At 38.1% G+C, this 24500-nt stretch overlaps 1 protein-coding gene and 1 long non-coding RNA gene across 4 annotated transcripts in view; one reads left to right on the forward strand and one right to left on the reverse strand.

Moving 5' to 3' along the window:
• The window catches only part of SLC17A5 (solute carrier family 17 member 5), a 53660-nt gene extending 29823 nt beyond the window's left edge, over window positions 1-23837 (forward strand). For 2 of the 3 annotated variants that reach the window (XM_045572672.1, XM_036414234.2), the window contains exons 7-11: window positions 5168-5326; window positions 10250-10382; window positions 11323-11470; window positions 19970-20060; window positions 22558-23837. In XM_045572672.1, the coding sequence (XP_045428628.1) occupies window positions 5168-5326; window positions 10250-10382; window positions 11323-11470; window positions 19970-20060; window positions 22558-22695 (669 nt within the window). In that variant the 3' untranslated portion in view covers window positions 22696-23837. The remainder of the gene's footprint in view (window positions 1-5167; window positions 5327-10249; window positions 10383-11322; window positions 11471-19969; window positions 20061-22557) is intronic. The other variant, XM_045572673.1, reaches the window with a different exon arrangement.
• LOC118705459 lies at window positions 23673-23998 on the reverse strand. Its single transcript, XR_004983688.2, has 2 exons — window positions 23808-23998; window positions 23673-23765 (listed from the first exon to the last, which is right to left on the reverse strand). It is a non-coding gene; the product is annotated as an uncharacterized LOC118705459 (long non-coding RNA).
• Window positions 23999-24500: the final 502 nt, after the last annotated feature.

Here is a 24500-nt window from a genome sequence, read left to right on the forward strand (position 1 = left end):
AACTTCACCTTTAAATCTTGGATCCAAGAGATCTAGATCTAGATCTGCTGTACTTTATTCATTCTTTAAACATTTTTTGACAATTTACAATGTCCTAGTTTCTTTGTCAGGTACTGGGAGCTTAAAAAATAAGAGAAAGAAAATGAACAAGACATGGTTCTTGTGGGATCTGTGATCTCCAGAGGGAGACAGACATGAATGAATGGAATTTCAATATAGTGTAGTCTGCATGATGCAGTGCTGTAAGACAGACACATAAGCTCTGGCTTGTGTAGCTCAGTTGGTTGGAGCATTATCCTGTACACCAAAAGATGGCAGGTTCAATTCCTGGTCAGGGCACATACCCAGGTTACAATTAGATCCCATACTCAGGAGGCAACTTGTGGATATTTCTCTCCCTCTCCCTCCCTTCCTCTCTTAAAGTCATTACATAAATTAAGTAATGTTTAAAAATAACATCAGGTGCTCAGGAAACCTTTGAAACAAAGAAGGCAGGGGGCCTCAGCCAGCCTGGGACATGTCATAAGTCCTCTGGTGCCAGTGCCCACCCCCTCTTCCCAGCAAAAGATCTTCAAGAACATACCTGTAGTTGAACAAAATTGGGTTTCTTGGTTTGTTTTAGTGAGGGAGAAGGCACATCATGATGAACCATATGCCATTTCAGTGAGAATTAGGAGCATGTTGTAATTTAGATTTGCATTCATTGACTTTGGGAAGGATTTAAAGAACTACTGTCTTGGTGTTAGTATCAATTCTATAAGTTTTTTTCTAGAAGGTGGGGCTAAAGCTGTTAGCCAGGAGAAGGATATGTTTGCTCCTTTTTTGTGATGTATAGTATTCTTATTTTGTTTGTGTTCAAACATAATTATAGAGTGGTCTTGTTTTTGTCTCATTCCACCATGTTTATAGAATGGCTTTGTTCAAGTTCCGTGGGCGAACACCAGGACCTAGCTCAGGTGACAATAGCCTGGAGATGCTTTTTTCTTTCTCACTAATAAAAGCTTTATATGATCAATCTAGAAAGGGAAATTGGAGTTAGCCCGACAAACTGGGGAAATGAGAGATGAGCAGGCATTCCAGGCCAAGTATATGGTGCAGCGAAGGCAGAGGAGACAGGGTAATATCTCAAGAAGTCAGCAGTTAGGTCTGGCTAAAAGTAAAAAGCAAAGAGCAGCAGAAGATACAGGGGGTAGGCAGAAGTCAAATCAGAGGGTCCCATGTCTCACTGAGGAGCTCAGATTTTATCTTGCAGGCACTGGGATGCCATGCATTGTTTGTAAACTTGGTGACAGAATGAGGCTTGCATTTTAGAGAATTTACACTGACAGCTGTGTGGAGAGAAGACCTGAGCCAGATGGGCAAGGTTCCAGTTAGAATGCTTTCTTACTTATTACGCTCAGAAAAAGTCAATACTTGTAGGCAGAAATGTGATTTCATTCTTACATTTGGTAGATCTTACATTTATGGCAAATATATAGTTCTAATTCTGATTTAGAAATTATTACAAAAAGAGCAATACAATTTTCAGGGCACTCTACAAGTATACTCCCAAAGCCAGCTCATAACTAGTGAGCTCTATCCTAGTGAATGCTTTAAGATCATCAACATCTCTGTTTTAAAGATCTCTTTTTAATAAATTATAAAAGGCCGAAGCCAGTTTGGCTCAGTGGTAGAGCATCGGTCTGCGGACTGAAGGGTCCCAGGTTCTATTCCGGTAAAGGGAATGTACATTGGTTGTGAGCACATCCCCGGTAGGGGGTGTGCAGGAGGCGGCTGGTTGATGTTTCTCTTTCATAGACATTTCTAGCTCTCTAGCTCTCTCCCTTCCTCTCTGTAAAAAATCAATAAAATATATTTTTTTAAAAATAAATAAATAAATTATAAAAGGACATTACCACTTCACCCATAGAGGTTTTCTTTCCTAGAGATCTCATTTTTTTTCTTTTCTTTACATAATTCTTGAGAACAGCATGTTTTTATAACTGTTTTTGTTTTCCTTTATACCTTTAAGAAAAAGTATACAATTTGGCAACACTATTAAGTAAATGGGGGCCTTGGTTTGAATAATTAGTTGCTATAAATTAAGAACATCTATTGCATGCAACTTTTTCTAAATCAATTTATTGTTACTTGCATTTGACAGGAAAATGTTTTTTGTGAAGTTGTACATAGAAGATACTCAAGTATTTGTTGATGGCCTTACCCTTCATGTATTCTAGAAAATTAACACACTTTACAACAAATAATTTTTTTGTAGTTATCAGAGTAATATGTGCCTTGTCTTCCGGTTACTGCTGGAGCTGGTTCACAACTGCCTTTAGGGTTTGTTGCCAGGACCGTGATTTGTATTTGTTTTACCCAATGCACAGGTGTGTGAGGCTCCTTGTAGGTCCCTTGGCAAATGGTGCTGGATCCCACAGCTCCCACAAAGGCACTTTGTCTATAGATGGATGCCAAATGAGTCTAGAACATCTTATTTGGCCATCTTGCTGATGTCACTCTCCACTTATAGCTGGTCTTGGTTAAGTAGTTCTCAAAAAAACATCAGATTATCAAAAATTCAGTTAATATTTATAGGCTGTGAAAATATACTAGCATGGCTAAATTTGCTTCATTTTTGCTTAATTTGTACAAACAAGATTATGCCTAAATACTCTTGGAATGCTATTATCAGGACCATATATTCTTCTAAAACAATACTGATAAGCCTGGCCAGTGTGGCTCAGTTGGTTGGTTGGAGCATCTTACTGTACACCAAAAGGTAGTGGTTTCCATTCCTGGTCAGATTGTGGGTTTGATCCCCAGTTAGGGAATGTATGGGAGGCATGTAATGGATGCTTCTCTTTCTCTCTCAAAAAAAAAAAAAATTGAAATAGCCCAGGAGGTCATGGGTTCAATTCCTGATCAGGGCACATGACGGTGCAGGCTCAATCCCCAATAGAGGGTGTGCAGGGGGGCAGCCAATCAATGATTCTCTCTCATCATTTTTTTAATTTTATTTTATTGATTTTGTACAGAGAGGAAGGGAGAGAGATAGAGAGTCAGAAACATCGATGAGAAAGAGTCATCAGCTGCCTCTTGCACACCCCCTACTGGGGATATGCCCACAACCGAGGTTCATGCCCTTGACCGAATCGAACCTGGGACCTTTCAGTCCCCAAGCCCCTCTATCCATTGAGCCAAACCAGTTTCAGCTCTTTCTCATCATTGATGTTTCTATCTTTCTCTTCCTCTCCCTGCCTCTCTGAAAACAACAAAAATATTTTTATTAATTAATTAATTAATTAATTAAAACATCACTGTCACTACATGCAAGTACATGCAGCAGGAATCTTAAAATTATTACATATTTCACACTAAAGTTTCTGTTTCTGGGAGGGGGGAGTACATTATTCAGAATTTACTTAGTTTCCAGAGATCAGATACATTTAAACATGTACTTTCAACACAGAAGTGTGATTTATTTCCTTTGTGGGTTTCAAAGCCATATAAAAATATCTATGTTCCAACTCCCTTTAAATTCTAAAATCTCTAGACTGATCTTGACCTTCCTCTTGTCTCTGAGCTTTTCAAGCAGTAGGGGTGGATGGGGAAGTTGCAGACCTCTTTTATCTCTATAACTGTAGATGACTTCTGCCATTCAAAGGGAATGATTGGGCTTGACATTATCACCCTAATTACATTTCAATTTTTCTTCTAATCTGAAAATGGACTCTATTCTATCTAATAAAAGAGAAACACACAAGTTGACTGTACCACCGCTACACCCACAAGCCATGCCCACACAAGCCAATCAGGAGCAAGTATGCAAATTAACCCAACCAAGATGGCTGCAGCCACAGAGCTAGAGCAAGCAGGGGGCTTGGGTTTTCCCCAGCGATGGAGGAAGCCAAACTTCCCATCCACCCTGGCCTACCCTGGCCTCCACTCAAGGCTACAAAGTTTCAATTATAGGAGATAAATAAATTCCAACAAAAATGGTGGCAGACACAGAGTTGGAGAGAACAGGAGGCTTGGGTTGCCCTGGCAATGGAGGAAGCCAAGTTTTCCACCCGCCCTTGCCTGCCCTAGCATTAGCTCAAGGCTACAAAGTTTCAATTATAGAAAATAAATAAATCCCAGATACCAGGGCATCTGCTTGGGTCACCAGGGGCTGTGGCCAGCCTGCAAACCACCACAGGCCCCTTGCCCAGGCCACCCTATGCCCCAAGGGACCCTCCACCCTGATCCGGGATACAACCAGCCAACCCCCACCTGTACACCTGGCCTCTATCCTATCTAATAAAAGTGTATGCAAATTGACCATCACTCCAACACACAAGATGGCTGCCCCCATGTGGACATAAGATGGCTGCCACAAGATGGCCAGCAGGGGAGGGCAGGCCTGCAAAGGAGGGCAGTTATGGGCAATCAGATGAGCAGGGGAGGGCAGTGGGAGGGACCAGGCCTGCAAGGGAGGGAAGTTGGGGGCAATCAAGCCTGCAGGGGAGGGCAGTTAGGGGTGACCAGGCTGGCAGAGGAGGGAAGTTGGGGGCGACCCAGCCTGCAGGGAAGGGTAATTGGGGGGGAGGGGGGGTACGACCCAGGCCTTCAGTGGAGAGCAATTGTGGGGAACCAGGCCTGCAGGGGAGGGCAGTTAGGGGTGACCAGGCTGGCAGGGGAGCAGTTAGGCATCAATCATACTTGCAGGGGAGTAGTTAGGGGGTGATCAAGCTGGCAGGCAGAAGCTATTAGGGGCAATCAAGAAGGCAGGCAGTACACATATAATACCTTAATTAAAAAAAATGAGGGGGGGGGGGAAAAGAAGGCAGGCAGGCGAGCAGTTGGGAACCAGCAGTCCTGGACTGTGAAAGGGATGTACAACTGCCCATTTAGACCCAATCCTACCGGGTTCACGCCTAAACGGGCAGTCGGACATCCCTCGAGGGGTTCCAGATTGGAGAGGGTAGAGGGTACAGGCTGGGCTGAGGGACACCCCCATCCCCATGCACGAGTTTCATGCACTGGGCCTCTATTTACTGTGTAATATTTTTAAGGAGTTGGTTTAAAAATCTGAAATTTACTAATCAATGCTGATAATGTGTTCTAGGTGGGATTTTGGCTAATAAGTACAGATATCAACATAGCTGTAGCTTATCCTAAATGCATCTGGTTGTTTGTTTTTCAGCTTTCTTCACAGAAGTCAGTGCCATGGATATCCATGCTAAAATCCTTGCCTCTTTGGGCCATTGTTGTCGCACACTTTTCTTATAACTGGACTTTTTATACCTTGTTGACATTATTGCCCACTTATATGAAGGAGATCTTAAGGTTCAATGTTCAAGAGGTAAGAAAATATAATCATATGCTTCCTATATAAAGTGCAGATTTTGAACTGCACACAGAATTTGTTTTTATCTATGAAAACTATTTTTATCTTAAATTTTACTCTAATATACTAAATTTTAAAGACTTGTCTTTTTTGCTTCACCATTGTTCTTTCTTTTTTCAGGGAGTGTAAACTCTTGATTTATGGTATCTTTTGGCTGGGACCCCAGTAACCATAAAGTTTTACTAATCCCTAGTTACATGCAAGATATCAGATCTATGTCCCAAATTCCTTTCAACTCTAAAACTTAAAGTGGCACCAACATTCACTTCTACAAAGAATCTCCCTGATGGTCTAGTGGTTAGGATTTGGCGCTCTCTCTCTCACTTCTATAAAGGATGGTAGCAGGACTGCTGGCAGCTGAGGAAGGAGTTGTAAAGTGCAAGGATCTTGTGCAGAGGCTGCTCTGCAGCATCATTTAGGATTGGAAAAGTTGTAGTTATAAAGCAGTATAAGAAGGACCTTCCTGTAACTGCCAGTTCCTTTGAACTCATCAGTTAAGGTAGTTCCTATTATCTCTATTTACAATGATGGTTTTTGCCTTTAAAGAGACTGAGGAAAAGCCTAAAGGGAAAGAGGCACAGTGTATAAGGAAAATTGGTGGTATTTTTGCTTTCAAAATTAAGGATAAATTAAAGACAATATAAGAGTTAAAATGATAAAACTCTTAGAAAGTATACATCTCTGTGACCTTGGACTGGGTAAGTTTTTTATATATAACACCAAAAGCACAAGTAATCAAAGTAAAAAAACTAGATAAGTTGTACTTCATCAGAATTAAAAACTTTTGTGCATCAAAGGACACTACCAAGAATTCAAACCCACTGGAGGGGAGAAAATATTTGCAAGTCACATATCTGATAGGGGTTTAGTAACCACATTATATAAAGAACCCTTACAACTCAATAATGAAAACACACCATTTTTTAAATGAGCAAATGATTTGAATGGACATTTTTCCAAAGATATACAAGTGGCCAATAAGCCCATGTAAAGCTGCTCAGCATCATAAATCATTTGGGAAATGTAAATGAAAACCATAACCATATGCCACTACTCATCTATTAGAATTAAAAACAAACAGAAAAAACAAGTGTTGAGGATATGAAACCTTCATACACTGCTGGTGGGAATGTAAAATGATGTAGCCACTGGGAAAAGAATTCATCAATTCCTCAAAAAAATGTAAACAAAGTTATCATATGACCCAGTAATTCCATTCCTAAGTTTACATGAAGAGGATTGAAAATATATGTCCCACAAATACATTTACACAAATGTTTGTAACAGCATTACTCATACTAACCAAAAAGTGGAAATAACCCTAATGTCCATCAGCTAGAGAAGAGACAAACAAAAGGTAGTATATTCATATAATGTAGTATCACTCAGCCACAAAGTGAAAGATAGCCCTCGTTGGGGCCCAAGGCAGGCCAACCCAAGATATCCACAATGGCATAGTGATTATTTCTAAGTGGCAAAATCACTTACAAAGCATATATTCTTTCTGATATTCATAGCAGCACAATTTATAATAGCTAAGTTTGAAAACAGCCCAAGTGACTATCAGTAGATGAATGGATAAACAAGCTGTGGTACATTTACACCATGGAATACTATGCAGCAGTAAAAAAGAAGGATCTCTTACAATTTTGAGATAACATGGAGGTATCTGGAGAGTATTATGCTAAGTGAAATAAACCAGTCAGAAAAAGATAAGCATCACATGGTCTCATTCATATGTGGAACATAATGAACAAAAACATAAAAAAAGCTGTTGAACAAAACAGATCCAAAGGCAGAGGAAGGGAACAGATGTGGGTGGGGATGGGTGGGAAGAGATCAACCAAAGAACGTGTATGCAGATCTAAATATTCCACTGAGGTTTCTTTTTGAGATTTTCCTTGGAGAACTATAGAAATAATGAAATATCAATAGCTGGCTAGTAATTACTGCTGTGCACTTAATTGCCTTTATTTTTTATGGAATTTTTAAAGTTCTATAATGAGAGAATTTAAAATAAGAATCTTTTACCTTGCATTTTCATATTTAAAAAGGCATTTCCTTTTTTGAATCAAATTTTTTAAAAATGTGAATAAAGTTTGACAATAATTCTCTACTTAAATAGATTTTTATTGAGATAACATTAATTAATATTATATACGTTTCATGCATACAATATTATGATTTGATATTTGTATATATTATAGTAAGTTCATCACCAAAAGTCTAGTTTTCATCTGTCATCATATATTTGACCCCCTAAAAGCCTCTTTTTTTACATGGATTTTTTTCTTGAGAAATCAATTTATTACATTCATGAAATGGCCTTTCCTTAGAATAAGGCTAGCTTTGTATTTAAAATTACAATCTCTCATTAATTAATAATTATAAAGTTTTTAATCTCTTGTTATAATCTTGCTTTTTCTTTTTTTCTTTTTTTTTCTTTTTTTTTAATATATTTTATTGTTTTTGTACAGAGAGGAAGGGAGAGAGATAGAGAGCTAGAAACATCGATGAGAGAGAATCATCGATCAGCTGCCTCTTGCACACCCCCCACTGGGGATATGCCCGCAACCAAGGTACATGCCCTTGACCGGAATCGAACCCGGGTCCCTTCAGTCCCCAAGCTGACGCTCTATCCATTGAGCCAAACCGGTTTAGGCATAATCTTGCTTTTTCGTGTAAGTTTAGTTTCATTAGTTATCCTACCATTTCTTTTTTTCCCCCCCGTTTTTTTTCAATTCTAGCGTTCGTATTTCTTACAACTCAGTGAGAGTCAGGGCAATATCTATTAACCTATTTTAGATATTAATATTTTGGGATCAATTTTTTAAATAAATGAATACAAGAAATTTTATCCTTGCACAGAAAGCTGAATAACAGTAGAAGGTACTCATGGAATGAATAAATGTTGAAGATTTTAGTAGTTTTAGGTTGATGGGAGTTTTTAACATTGGAGCATTATTTTTTTCATATGTTTTATTGAATTTTTTATAGAAAGAAAGGGAGAGGGAGAGAGAGTTTGAAACATTGATGAAAGAGAAACATTAATCAGCTGCCTCCTGCACACCCCCTACTGGGGATGTGCCCACAACCAAGGTACATGCCTTTGACTGGGACCCTTGAGTCCGCAGGTTGACGCTCTATCCACTGAGCCAAACTGGTTATGGCTAACAGTGGAGCTTTAAGGGGGGAAAAAATGGGAGCTTTAAGTGGAAAAATTCAGTAACTCTGTGAATTATCAGCCTTATCGCATTAGGGAACAAGACCAAGATCTGAAAATTCATTTCTCTACTTGTTACAGCTTATTCATCTGTAGGATTCTGCCCCAAGTAACAATAGATGTAATACCACTATGCAGAAGTCTAAATGTAATAACATTTAAAGAGGAAATTACACAGCATAATACTAGAAAGAAACAAAAATTTTCAGGTACAGCCCTAGCTCGTTTGGCTCAGTGGATAGAGCATTAGCCTGCAGACTGAAGGCACCCAGGTTCGATTTTGGTTCAAGGACACATGCCTGGGTTGCAGGCTTGATCCCTGATGGGGGACATGCAAGAGGCAGCCAATCAATGATTCTCTCTCATAATTGATGCTTCTCTCTCTCTCTCCTTCTCCCTCTCTGAAATCAATGAAGATATAAATCTATATATATTTTAATGTCCTCAATTATAGAAGAACTGAAAGCATACAGCATCTGAATACTGAAAACCACAAACTATGATGAAACATTTTCTTAAGCACAATTTAATATAAAATATTAAATTTTTCTGGTCTGCACCAATGGTGCTTAAATGGAATTATTGTAAGATTTAATTATTGCTGATAAAATATCTTTCTGCCTTTTTTGTGTTTGTAAACACTAGCAAGAGTATCCATCTCTCTTAGATTATAAAAGCATTTGTATTTGTGGGTGTTTTTTTGTTTTTGTTTTTTGTGTGTGTGTTTGTGTTGTTTTTGTTTTGTTTTTTCATTTAGTCTTGGCACTTCAGACTTATGCTGAGGAAAAATGAATACAGTAGAAGAAAAATTTCTCTTATTCTGAGAAATTAATTTACAGAATTTGTGATATCCTAAAAAGTTGTCAAGTAATTTCCTACAAAAATAACACATTTCCATAATTAATTCTGTTTCATATCCCCTGGTGTGTGATAACTTAAAGAGGGGAAAAATAGTGTTTCTCAATCATAGCCTTTGTCCTCTGCTCAAAGTATGTGCTAGTGCACCACCACCTGAACTAGATGGTGTTCACTTAAGAATAACTTGTTAAGATATATATTTGATTTACTATATACTTTCTGTATCTGTTTTATTTTATAATACAAATATTTTAAAAATAAATGACATTCAAGACAGAAACTTCTGTGGGGAAAATCCATACTCTAATAGAAAGACATCTTCTCTCAGTGAAGCTACTGCCCAAGTCCCAAAATAACATTCAAGATTGCCTTGAGCAGATTGGACTATAGTGAGCCCTGGTTCCCTTTGAGACAGGATCTGAGGGACTGCGTTGAACTGAATCCCAAAATTCTTCTATAGACCAAACTTATTTACTATCTATGGTAATACCTGTTAATATGCTAATTAGACCAGACGTCCTTCCTTACGACCTTCGGACAAAGCCAGGGCTGTGAGGGAAGCCCAGGTCCTGGGTGTCAGAGGGAAGCTGGGGGATGGAAAACCTACCTTTAGTACCTATATAAAATTAACAGTTTATTGCTATGGATTTCCTTTGTTTTTGAGTGTTGAATGTGCATATGTGCACATGCGCACATACGTGTGTGTGTGTGTGTGTGTGTGTGTGTGTGTGTGTGTGTGGTGTGTGTTGGTTCTTCCTCCCATCATAATTAATTCCGTATCTTCTTATTCTTCCCAGAATGGGATTTTATCTGCAGTGCCTTATTTTGGCTGTTGGTTATGTATGATCATGTCTGGTCAAGTTGCTGACTATTTAAGGGCAAAATGGAATTTTTCAACCGTATGTGTTCGAAAAGTTTTTAGCCTTATAGGTAAGTGATATGAATCAGGTTTTGTTTTGGCTCGCAATTATTTACTATGTTTACAGTGTAAACTGAGGTACAAATGATAATATTAGTCATTTATTTTGTTCACATAATAAAACATTTTAATGCATAATTCTGTAAACATTCTGGGCACTTACCACTGAACGTTGCTGTCCCGTTTCACTGCTTGCTTACTTCAACTCTCAAGAAGTTATTCCACATCTTTAAGTGAAATAGATCCCTTTAGATTATAAAAAGGGGGGGCTTTCTCTTTTTTGGCTTTCTGTGGACCTGCTCTCTTCAGTATGGTAGCCACTAGGCAGATATCTCTATTTAAATTCAGTTGAAACTTAAAAATAAGTTTCTCAGTTGCAGTTTCAGTATATACAAATACAACAATTCTATTCTCACAGAGATAGATTGCACTGCTGTAGACAGAAAAAAATGGCAGCCCACTCATAAGTCCTTTTCTGTTACTTGTATTCTATGCTTAACTGCCTGAATAAACTATGCATATTGTTTGCAGTTGTTAAGACCTAGATGGAATGTTTTTCTAACTTTATTAACAGCCTAACACTTAGTTTATTTTCTTTGAATTTTAAACTACACTCTGTATCAGCTATTGCCACTCTCTGGGATCATATTTTTCGTCTTCTCTTCTTGCTCTTTTCTATAACATTGTAGAACTTTAGCTGAGTCTTGGTCACATGTAGATTTAATGTCAATGCATAATGATATTTTACTTTTATATTGGTTGTATTATGCCTATATGTTTTCCACAAATTTTTTCATGAAACTATTAATTTAAATTTAGAGTCTTCTAGGAAATACAATGTTTCTACAGTAGGTGGCAGTAATGTCCAATCTCAGATTTATACTATATTAAGGTAGAGCAGGCAAATATTAATGCTGGGGCTTCTTTTCTTTTTGTAACCTTTTACTTCAGGAATGATTGGACCTGCAGTATTCCTGGTAGCCGCTGGATATATAGGTTGTGATTACTCTTTGGCTGTTGCATTCTTAACCATATCAACAACCCTGGGAGGCTTTTGCTCTTCTGGATTTAGCATCAACCACCTGGATATTGCTCCTTCGTGAGTACTAATAGAAAGATTCTCTGTGATTAAATTATTCTGTAATTGTGGTAAAATATACATAATATAATATTTATCATTTTTTAGTGTACAGTTCTGTGGCATTAAGGGCATTACCACTTTGTGCAACCATCACCACAAATCCATCTTCAGAACTTTGTCATCTTCCCAAACAGAAACTCCCTAACCATTAAACACCAACTTCCCATTCCCCCTCCCCCACAGTTCCTGGCAACCACCATTCCACTTTCTGTCTCTTTGAGTTTGACTACTCTAGGGATGATTTTAAATTCTTGAAGATGTTTTTAAATTTAAATTTCAAACTACCATCACCTTTGTACACACTGTTTCCATAAAAACATTACATAAAATACATTATAACTGCTGCTGGTCATACTGAGAAACTTGTTTAGTTATCTCTTCATTTCTATAACCATAACTTTTAATTAGAGAAGTTGATGGGTTAAAGAACTGAGTTTATATATCAGTTACATGTATATGTATTTAAATAGCTACAAAAAGTAACTGCATAATAGTGAATTCTACAGGATATTATTTAAGTTTATATTATTGATACAAATAAAATTGAAATTGAAATAGAAAATGTAATATATCCTGATATTAGAAAGGAAATAATAGATCTAGATTTACCACACTAATTTATACTTTATAATCTAATCACAGTCCTAAAATGGAAGGGTCCTCTCAAGATTCAAAATTCCAATGAAAGTTAAAGTGCCCAAGTCTAGAGAGCTTATTCTTTCGTGTGACTATGAAGCTGATAGTTGCTCATTTGATAGTGGTAACTATTTGTCTTAAGCAGTAATGTTTTTATTAGTAATTAGAAATTTGTAGGAATAATAATTGCTTATATATTGACTACAAAATAGCCACTCATTTTACAGAGAAAGTGATACCTTCGTGAGTCAATTATTTCCATAGTTTTCCATATAATTAAAATTGACTTAAACTTTTAAAATATATATTTTATTGATTTTTCACAGAGAGGAAGAGAGAGGGATAGAGAGTTAGGAACATCAATGAGAGAGAATCATCGATCAGCTACCTCTTGCACACCCCCTACTAGAGATGTGCCCGCAACCAACGTGCATGCCCTTTACCGGAATCGAACCCGGGACCTCCCAGTCTGCAGGCCGACGCTCTATCCACTGAGCCAAACCAGTTTCAGCTAACTTAAACTTTTAGAATAAGAAACTAACAGTTTCTTATCTGAATCCTTTTCTATAATTGAATTTAGATTTATACTGTCAGAATCTGTATTTCATATCCTTAATAAAGTCTCACTTGTGAATGAAGTACAATTTTTAAATTGAGCACCTGAGAGAGAAAAGCTAAAATAAAGGTTATATATAGAAAATGGGGAAATAACCAGAAAAGAAAACTTAAAAAGGAACCACCAGAGAGATAGAGGAAAATCAAGAATGTGGTATCAAAGAAACCAGGACTATCCAGTCTTCAATAATGAGATCTGGATGACAGATAAAGATTTAGGAGTCATCAACATATGAGTAGTAGATGAAGCCATGGGGTTGGATAAAATTACTCAGCAAACTGATGAGAACCTTGGGAATCCATTAAGTGAAACAAGAGCCTGATGCAAAGATAAGTGATAAGAAGCAACAAGAGAAGGAAAATAAGTAGAGGTTGGGATCCCCAGAGGGAGGGCTTGATCAGTAGTGTCAGGTGCAGCAGTAGGTTGAAAAATCTTAACTGTTAGTCTTTGATTTCTCTGTGATATAGGAGTCACTAAGAAGGGTGATAGGCAGAATAGACTTGAGAATGATAAAGGTTCAAAATAGCTACTAAAAAGAAGTTACTAAGAGCTCAAAGGGATTTTTGGCATTGGTGAGGATCTGCTGAATTGGAGATTAATTTTATACTCTCATTGTTGTACTAAATTGTTATTTCTTTCTAAGGCATTCAGCAGCCCATGTGTAGGATTGAAAATGTGCTGTTGGATTGATCTAGGCTTGAGATTTTAATGAGCTTTGGGTTGATTAACAGTCAAAAGGGGAATTGGGAATTGAGAGTTGGCCACAGAAGAGATATAGGCTGTTATCTCTTAGTTACTTTTAGTTAAAGTAATAGAAGTCTTAATTCAAGCTGGCTAAACAGCATACACTATTGATTCACTTTAGTGTAAAACCCAAAGACTTCAGGCAAGAGGTGCTCTCCAGCTGTCTGCTAACACTCTTTTCCACTCTCTACCTTGCCTTTCATGATAGTTTTATCCTAAGGCTGGATCTGCATGTAAATTCACACAAATGAAATGATTGCCAATAACAACTAGAATTACATTCACATTAAGCAAGAAAGAAAAAGGATTTGTTCCTTTCCCACCCATGGAAATAAGGGGTTGGGAGAGGGCTTCATTTTGATTGAACCAAACTGTGTCACATATTCACCCTAAACCAATCCCTGTGGTCAAGGAAATACCATTTTACTTTAGGACAGTGTTTCCCAAACTTTTTATTTTTTGTTTTTTGTTTTTGTTTTTGTTTTTGTTTTCCAAACTTTTGACATATGTGTACCCCTTCTATAATTTTCGTAATGCTGAGTACCCCTCGTACTCACGAGAACGTAGAATTAAGCGTAGCTAAGCTCGGTGCAGTGCATATCCCCACTAAACTCCGGTGCAATGCGTACCCCCACCAAACTCTTCCCATAACCCTGGGGGTACACATACCACACTTTGGGAAACACTACTTTAGGACAATCAACACCCAGCCCTAAAGTTAGAGGTGACGGAGTCAAAGCCCCTCAAACCTCATGGGAAAGGATTCTGAGGAGGCCATTAGTAACATATATAAAGGACTCACACTGAAGATGAAGCACCTCAGGCGCAGAGGAGTCAGACTTTTAAAGTCGCAGCTAGTAAATGGTGGAGCTAAGATTTGAATCAGATCTTCCACCTCCATAGTCCATGCATCTTTCTGCTACATTAAGTAGCCTTTCAGTTATTTATCTGGATGATCCTAAATATTGATCATTGTAGAGGAACTAGAAGTTATTTTGAGAACTCAGAATAAAGAATTCTTTCCAGGGAACAGACACATACTCTGGTTGCCTCAGTTACTGTGAGTTTGTTAAATGATGAAAGTGGATGCTGGAAAAACAAATGTGCATGGTACCTACCTTCTAATAGTGAGGATTAAATAGAGCACACAGACACTCACACGTAACACTTAGCTCATAATGTAATAAGTGCATTTGCACATGATTCAATAAACAACTATGATTTTATGTCAAATTTTGAGTCCAGGGTCACAAATCAATCCACATAAAATATTAAAAGGATGATTGATGAGCTCTTAGAAAAGAAAATATTGATCACTAAGGAGCCACCATTGAGTGTCAAAATAGTAAGCATAAGAGTCAAAATAACAAAATAGTCTAATATCTCAGTGTCATTTTTAGTTTCATATATAGAGGAAACAGTATATTTGGTATAGCAGGATTTCAACAAGGTCTCCCAATGTATCCTTTTGGTCAGGATGGGAAGAAATGCACAAGATGTACAGTTATGTAGATTTGCAATTATGAATTTTAATATCATTGCAAGTTGATTAATATATTTAGTCATTTAACTAACACTGTGCCAGGCACTGTACCAAATATTGAAGACACAAATATTAAAGTAACGGCCCCTGCTTGCATCTATAGGCATATACAGACTTGTAGGGCAATAAGGTCATGTCCTGAAGTGTGTACTGAACTACTTGCAGGTAGGGTCCTGAAACTGAGCTCCAAGCATTAGCTGAGTGGTTGAACTCCACATCTTTTTTCTTTTTTTTTTTTTAATTTTTATTGATTTCAAAGAGGAAGGAAGAGAGAGATAGAAACATCAATGAAGAGAGAAAATCATTGATTGGCTGCCTCCTGCATGCCCCACACTGGGATGGAGCCTGCAATTGGGCATATGCCCCCGACCAGAAATCTATCCATGACATCCTGGGTCATAGTCGATGCTCGACCACTGACCCACACTGATTAGGCCAACTCTACATCTTAAAGATCCTGGTCTAGCCCTAACATTTTGTGGGTTTTATAAGTTCAGAAAAGACATTTATCTTTATATCTGCAACACTAAACCATTTAGTGACAAGAATGGTGTCAGCAAATAGTCCTAGAAGTTAGAAGAATGGTAAGTGCCTGTAGACCTCAGGTAAGGAAGAAAGTTGTATGTGCTCTAAGCTGATGGAGGCACCAGATGTATGGCTGTGATCAACATATGTACATATGTGAACAACATATGTAACTTTTAAAATTATGCAGCTGTACAATTGTAAATTAATCTTATCAAAGGCAAAATTATTTCTCTCCCTTGCATTTTGATTCAACTCTTCAGATGAGCTTTTGGTTTTCCTACTAGAATTTCTTTGTTCAAAGCATACTAGCTGCTTCTAGTTCCCTGTGTCTTGGTTAACTGGGGCATTCCGTGTCTTATGACCATGTTGTTGCACAGTTGCTTTTTGTCTAGTGGATAGCACTGCAGACTGGAGCAACACTTGAGGACCACTGACCAATAAGCATTCAGCACTGAGGCTTGTGGTGAAAAATTAAGCATGGGAAAATGGGTCTTTCTTACAGATTGAACTCAGTAATGGCTACGTTTTTAACAAGGCAGCATTAGAAATTATAACGTTAAAATATTAAGTACTGATTTAGAATCAGACAAATTGGATGGCATTTTAGTAGTCTTTCTTCATAGAATGAAAATAATCCTCCTCATGGAATTGAGTTTGCTATTCAAATGAGGGTGTGTGTGTGTGTACACAAACAGATATAAATTTAGAACCATGCCTGACATAAGTTTTTTCAATAAACAGTGCCTATTGACATATAAATATATACATGGTATTTTCTAAGCCTTTTCTTCTATAGTCTGAAATAGGGATTTTTCTATGGATGGCTTTGTTGCCCAGATTCAAGGGAATTGGGTAAGTTTTTAACTATTAATGCCACAGAATTCTAGTACTCCAATAGCACAAAATCCAGACTGAGTCCCTGCACCACGTTTTTTCCAAGCAGTCATCAATCTTTCACGGCCCTGCCAGGCCGAGTGTAATATAAATACTTGAATGAGCTTCTTGGTGCTGACATTTAGAATTTCACAACGTTCATCTGCACTTAATATCTGTCACTGAAAAGATCTGGCAGCATTGCTGTCAGTTCCTCATACTGCCAAGGTGTTAATGGGTTTAAAAAAAAAAAAGGCCGAGACCGGTTTGGCTCAATGGATAGAGCGTCGGCTTGGGGACTGAAGGGTCCCAGGTTCGATTCCAGTCAAGGGCATGTACTACCTTGGTTGCGGGCATATCCCCAGTAGAGGGTGTGCAAGAGGCAGCTGATCGATGACTCTCTCTCATCGATGTTTCTAACTCTCTATCTCTCTCCCTTCCTCTCTGTACAAAATCAATAAAAAAATATATTAAAAAAAAAAAAAAAAAAAAAGACAGGTGCTGCCAAGCTTGCTTAATTTAAGATACACTCCCTAACAGGCATCAGCCAAAAAAGTCTGTGCTACATGGTTTTGTTATTGTATTCTGTATGCATGAGTTTTGAATATAAAAATTTATGATGTTCATAGATAACTGAATTAGATTCAGGATTTTTTTTTTTTTATTCAGGCACTGTATTAATCAGCTCAGGCAGCCATACAAAATAGACTAGGTAGCTTAAAAACATGAATTTATTTTTTCATACTTCTAGAAGCTGGAGTCTGAGATCATGGTCCATGTTCTGGTGAGGACTCTTCCTGACTTGCCAACAATCTCCTTCTCCCTGTCTTCACATGGTCTTTCCTCGATACTTCCTCAACACAGAGCAAGAGAGCATCTCTCTCTCTTCCTATTCTTATAAGACTCAGGGCACATCTTCCTCTTCATCTGCGGAAGTGTTGGATACAACTAATCAATGTGTCTCTCTCACATCGATTCTCTCTCTCTCTCTCTCTCTCTCTCTCTCTCTCTCTCTCTCTCTAAAAATCATTGGGCCTTAGTTGGTGTGGCTCAGTGGATAGAGCATCGGCCTGTGGACTGAAGGGTCCCAGGTTCGATTCTGATAAGGGGCACATGCCTGGGTTGCTGGCTTTATCTCCAGGAAGGAATGTGCAAGAGTCAGCCAATCAGTGATTCTCTATCATCATCGATTTTACTAACTCTTCCTCTCTAAAATCAATTAAAAACATTTTAAAAAATAAAAGTCAGTGGGGAAAATATCCTCAGGAGAGGATTAACCAAAAATTTCTAAATAAAAAGAGGAGAGGTATTTTAGATCAGTAGTCTACAGCTGATGTATTGAGGATCCTGAATCCTAATAGAGATAGTATTATGCCACTTTAAGGTTATATAGACTAGGCCTGGCTGGGAAGCTCAGTTGTCTAGAGCATCCTCCCAATATCAAGATTGTGGGTTCTATCTCTGGTCAGGGCATATATAAGAATCACCCAATGAATGCATCAATAAGGGGAACAATAACTTGATATGTCTTTCTCTCTCCCTTTTTCTCTCAAATCAATCAATTAATAAAATATATTTTAAAGATTATACATACTAATAATCATCAAGCTTCCTTAATTTGACTGGAATTATATTTTATAATAATCTTGAATATCATAAAAATTAAGAGCTCTAATTGGACTTTTCCTATATGTAGGTTATTTTTATGGCAAATAAATGCCATTTACTTGATTAATTTTTCTTTTTTTTAAAAAACCCTTTTTGAATTCAGAGAGGAAGGGAGAAGGAGAGAGAAAACACAGATATTTACATTATGATTCATAACGGTAGCAAAATTAAAATTACAGTTATGAAGTAGCAACGAAAATAATTTTATGGTTGGGGGTCACCACAACATGAGGAACTGTATTAAAGGGTCGCGGCATTAGAAAGGTTGAGAACCACTGATCTACAGGATAAAATCCTAATTCCTTCAGTTAGAGAGAGTACAATAAAAAAGGAATGAACTACTTATCCACACAACTTGGAATGATGCTCAAAAACCCTAGTATGTAGCTTAAAAGGTTGCATACAATATGATTCCATTTATAATAAACTTTTCAGGAATTGTCATCCTTTGGAGTTGATGCCCAAGGCTGCCCCCGCAGTCAGGGCAACCAGAACTCCCTGAGTGAAGGCCTGGGGAAGGGGCAGGAAGGGGGGTCAGTGGGTTAAAAATAAATAAATAAATACATAAATACATAAATAAATAAAGGGACATCTATAATACTTTCAACAATAAAGATAAATTTAAAAGATAAATACAATAAAAACCCTCCAGCCACAACTGCCCTCCCCTGCCAGCCATCTTGGCCACCCATATGTGGACACAAGATGGCCGGTAGGGGAGGGCAGTTATATATTTTTTTTAACTTTTATCAAGCTCTATATGATTTTTACACATTTCCATATGTATATTACAGTTAAAAAAAATTTTCATATACGTGGTGGCATGTGGGGGAGTTCAGGTGGGACCACCAGATATTTATACATATCTGTGAACCCATCAGTGACAAGGGAAGTGATTTGTCACTAACGTGTCCAAGGTCACATAGGTGGTTAACAGTGGAACTAGGTAGGAATTTTTAGGTTTCCTGATTATCAGCTCTATGATTTCTTTTAGAAAATGATATGCATTTCATTCTTTTTAGGATAGTAACCAAGATATTGGCTACGGTAGCCTTGTTTAGTCTATATGCAAACTTTATGTACTGGAGAAATCAACAGTTCATTAGCATTTCCCAAACACAGGCAGGAATTCTTTTAAGGATTTGCATGTAAAGATAGATAACATCCCGCTCCCCTGAGATTTACCTTTAAAATAAATCATAACTTTTTCTGAGCTTGTTAAAAATGCATTTTCTATCACACACACACACGATAGACCCAACTTGTCTACTTCTGGGACAGTATGAAAGGATTTCAGTATAAGTAGATATATAATAAGTGGAACAAGTAAGATGTAAAATAGATGTTCGGAATGATCTCATTTCTATAATAACATATTAGAAATATATAATAGAAAAAAATAATTAGGATATTTACCAAAATGTTCATGTTGATTATATATAGAAAGGATTATAGATAACTTTATTTTTTTCTTAATTTTTTTGTTTGTTTATTTTCAACAATGAAATAAATTGTGTGATCAGGAAATAACTTTTTTAACTTAAAAAATGTAAGACATATCAAGCTTCCTGTTTAGATAGGCTCATGATGAAAATGATCTCTCAGCACTTTTCTATATCACTATAAACAGGATTTATTTCAGTGGCCATGTTTAAATAATGTTAGAATGATAATTAACTATTGAAATGCAAGTTTTCACCAGCTAAACATTTCAGTAATGTCCTGTTCCAGTAAGACATTTAATTTAAAGTTGCATAAGAATACAGCCTGGGAGTGGTATAGGTATCTACTGAAAAAAGTTACTTAAGTGTGTGACACAATATAAACCTCTATGAAAATTTTCCTGCAGGTATGCTGGCATCCTTCTGGGCATCACAAATACATTTGCCACTATCCCAGGAATGGTTGGGCCTGTCATTGCTAAAAGTCTGACCCCTGAGGTAAGGAGATAATCCTATATAATAGATGTAATAGCAAATTGACCATCACTCCAACACACAAGATAGCCGCCCCCATGTGGACACAAGATGGGCAGCAGGGGAAGGCAGTTGGGGGCAACCAGCCCTGCAGGGGAGGGAAAGTTGGGAACAACCAGGCCTGCAGGGGAGGGCAGTTGGGGGTGACCAGGCCTGCAGGGCGGGCAGTTGGGAGAGACCAGGCCTGAAAGGGAGGGCAGTTGGGGATGATCAGGCCAGCAGGGGAGGGCAGTTAGGAGTGACCAGGTTGGCAGGGGAGGGCAGTTTCGGGGAAGCACGCCTGCAAGGGAAGGCAATTGGGGGGGGGGGGGGGGGGGGACCCAGGCCTGCAGGAGAGGGCTGTTGGGGGGGATCTATGTTGTAACTCATTTATTATCATTGCTGGATAGTATTCCATATGCCTATAGTATATAAATAATTAAAAGTCAAAGTGTGTCTGAGGTTCAGGTTTTGAGTTTGTTTTTTTTAATATGTTTTTTATTGATTTTTTTGAGAGAGATAGAAACATCGATAGATATTAATGGATTTTTGTCTCATGTACTATTTGTTGAATCAGTTGCCTCACTCCCTACTAGGGATCAAGCCTGCAACCCAAACATGTGCCCCGACTGGAATTCGAACTGGCAACCTCTTGCTTCCTGGGTCAACACTCAACTGCTGAGCCACACCGGCTTGACTAAGATTCATTTTTATTACAAACAAAACAGCATTTTCTAAAAACTGGTGAAATTGTTGTTAAAAAGCCAACTAGGAGCTATGTGAAATTTCTGGTACAATTGATTGCTTTTAAGCCGCTCATTTCCTCCAAATAACACTAAGGTGTTATTTTATCCCATTAATGACACAGAGAAGCTTTGTCTTAGGAATCCTAAGAAGTTATCGTAAATATTTCTTTCTGGCATACAATGTAATTATTAACTGACTCCTCCTCTAGGGTGTCAACACACTATTGGCATATCTAAATATCTAAAATTTATGATGGATTTCTAAGATTCTTTTTATCAAAACACATTCATCTCAGATAAGTGTAACTTAACCACACAGTGCTCCTTTCTTCAGGTTTTTCCTTTTTTCTTCAGTAAATGACCTCATGCTAACTTTCTACTGCCTTTTCTTTTTCTCATTGCCAATTCTACTGGAGTGTGTGTGTGTATGTGTGTTTAGTGTTGCAAATGTTGCAGTCTGGTAAGACTGAAATTATAAAAATCCAAAAAATGATTGTTAAAGTTAGTCACATGACCCATAAATTTAGATGACTGCCAGATGTTTTTATACCAGTGATTGTACATTGAACAATTGTATTCTTTTATCTCTTACTGACAAATCCAGTGCATGTCCTGTTTTATGTGCCATTCAAGAGCCATGTGGAATCTTTCAGGCCAGGCCTCAAACTTGAAGGCTATTAATTCATCTTTACTTGGTCTGCTTCTGACCTTTCCACCTAAGAACTTGGGAGATGATATGCAGATATAATACTTGCCTAGTAATGTATGACTCAAGTACATGCCACACATCTCTAGTGAACATTTTATTGAAGTATAGCACGTATTTTTAAAATGCACAACCCTAAGTATACAAGGTAGAGCGGTGTAACCAGCACCCAAACAGAGCATTGCCTCCTTGCAAAGCCCCCAGGCACCCCCGCCACCAAGAGCACCCACTTTCCTGACTTTAACATCAAAGATTAGTTTTATCTGACTTTGAGCTTTATATAAATGCTCCATATGTATCTTTTTGGATCTCGCCTTTTTTAAAAAATATAGTTGTATTGATTTCAGAGAGGAAGGAGGTGGGGGGGGGAGAGAAAAAGAGAGAGAGAGAGAGAGAGAGAAAGAAAGAAACATCAGTGATGAGAGAATCACTGATTGGCTGCCTCCTGCATACCTCTGACTGGAGATCCATCCTACAACCCGGGCATGTGCCCTGACAGGGAATGGAACTACAACTTCCTGGTTCATAGGTAGACGCTCAACCACTGAGCCACACCAATTGGGCGTGTCTGGCTTCTTGTGCTTAGCATTTTTTTTTTAAATATATTTTATTGATTTTTTTTACAGAGAGGGATAGAGAGTTAGAAACATCGATGAGAGAGAAACATCGATTAGCTGCCTCTTGCACACCCCCCACTGGGGATGTGCCCGCAACCAAGGTTCATGCCCTTGACCGGAATCGAACCCGGACCTTTCAGTCCGCAGGCCGATGCTCTATCCACTGAGCCAAACCGGTTTCGGCTTGTGCTTAGCATTTTATTTGTTAGATGTATCTGTGTTGTAGCTCATTTATTCTCATTGCTGGATAGTATTTCATTGAACAAATACATATATCACAATCTCACTGCTGATGGACATTAAGGTTGTTTCTTTTATGAATAATGTTACTATTGTGTTGGTCTTGTGACCCCATCTTTTTTATAAAGTGAACAAGAAATTTTCATGTGCATTTGTTCTTTCTTTCTCTACAGAACACTATTAGGGAATGGCAAACTGTTTTCTGGATCGCTGCTGCTATTGATGTATTTGGTGCCATTTTCTTCACCCTCTTCGGTAAAGGTGAAGTGCAGAACTGGGCCCTCGATGATCACCATGGACACAGACACTGAAGGAACCAATAAATAACTGTCTCTACTCATGTATTTTTGCTTATCATGTACCCTAAAAGTGCCTTTGATATTTTAATATGTAAGCATTCTATATATAAGAAAAAAATGTATGTGTATTAAATTTTTAAGGCTTGTAATCATGAAATGTCACTAGGGGCCAGATTAGTAAAATGAGCTATTTTTAATTATTAGCAACCTGTATGCTGGAATTCATACTTCAGGGTCACATACCTGGCTGCAAGTCAGCAATATAAAGTAGGGGAATTCTATTTATTTTAAGGGCCATACTTAGGAATGAGCTAAAGTGGACTCTTCTATGCCCTTGCTTAATTAAACTAGATAATAAATCTCAGGTCTTGGTAAATACCAATTTTTATCCACTTTCTTCATAAAAGTTATTTGTCATCAGCAATCCCTGACACTTAGGTTGCAAACTTTAGCATCTTCATGGAGCTGCCAGCCTTTCCATGATTCAGACCGGCAGCTGGGCTGAGGGAAGCATGCCCAGGCAGCTGCCAAGCAGTCCCTTCCTCGGGTCAGGGACAGTGCCCAGCGTTTACCAGAGGCGGCAGCCAAGCCCAGGCTCAGGGCCAAGTCCTTGGATGGTGTTCTTCCCCCGGGGCTGTTACCGTGTAGATAAAGCCCCGAGGAGGCAGAGCATTGAGATCTGAGAGGCCACAATGGCTCTGAAGAATCCTCCCAGGAATGTTGATTGGCATGCAACCTGTGAGAGTAAAGCCTGATGCCCAATTAACCACAAATGCCATCCTTGATTAAAACTGCCTTTGAGTAGATCAGACTATAAATCCCAAGTCCTATGTTCTATGAGCTGCACCAGCTATGGTCCAAATGGAAAATCCTTGTTGCAGTTTAAGGTTAAAGTGACTTTTAAAGACCATGTCTCCTGAGACCAGTGATAATGTAAAGGTGAAAATCATCTTTCTGCTGATTTCCTGAAATCATATTTTTCCAGTTTATCCTGGGCCATCTTCCAGTGGATTTTGAAGATACTTTGAGGGCTTTTATGTGATTTAGAACTTAGTTTATGCTATATGTTTATTCAACACTACCTGGAACATTTTAGTATATGTGCTGCCGAAGCGAGCACATACCTGGAACATTTTAATAAAACTGCTTAATGTGTAATATGATGTGAATAATTTCTATAAATTTATTTTTAAATTTGTAAATAGCTTTAATTTGCAGTGGTGATATTTCTTTTATAAATCATCAAAATAAACCTTTTTTCACTTGATTTTTGGATCTGACAGTTCTGATACTTTCTAGTGTCCACAGTGGCTATTTTACACCTTTTCTGCTATATTCCTAAAGCCCCCCAATCTACCTCTGCTTGCATCTCTGCCACACAGATAGAGGCCAATTAAAATAGCAATCAAGCCCTAGCTGGTTTGGCTCAGTGGGTAGTGCGTCGGCTTATGGACTAAAGGGTCCCAGGTTCCATTCAGGTCAAGGGCACATGCCTGGGTTGTGGATTCAAACCCCAGTAGGGGACTTGCAGGAGGCAGCCAATTAATAATCTCTTCTCATCATGATGTTTCTATCTCTCCCTCTCCCCTCCTCTCTGAAATCAATAAAAATATATTTAAAAGTAAAATAAAATAGAAATTACTATTGCCATTGGCCTGCCCTTCCTAGCCCACCACTGAATCTATCCTGTCTTCCCTTCTCTAAGACCTTGCTTCAGTAATTCCTTTTTAATTGCTTCTTTAATCTCTACCTCTTCTTGGTCTTTTCCTTCTGTCTCAAAGACAATCTTCTCTAGCCTTTAAAAAACAAAAATTCAA

The sequence above is a fragment of the Pipistrellus kuhlii genome, unplaced genomic scaffold (genome assembly GCF_014108245.1).
Source record: "Pipistrellus kuhlii isolate mPipKuh1 unplaced genomic scaffold, mPipKuh1.p scaffold_m20_p_5, whole genome shotgun sequence".
Classification (NCBI taxonomy): domain Eukaryota; kingdom Metazoa; phylum Chordata; class Mammalia; order Chiroptera; family Vespertilionidae; genus Pipistrellus; species Pipistrellus kuhlii.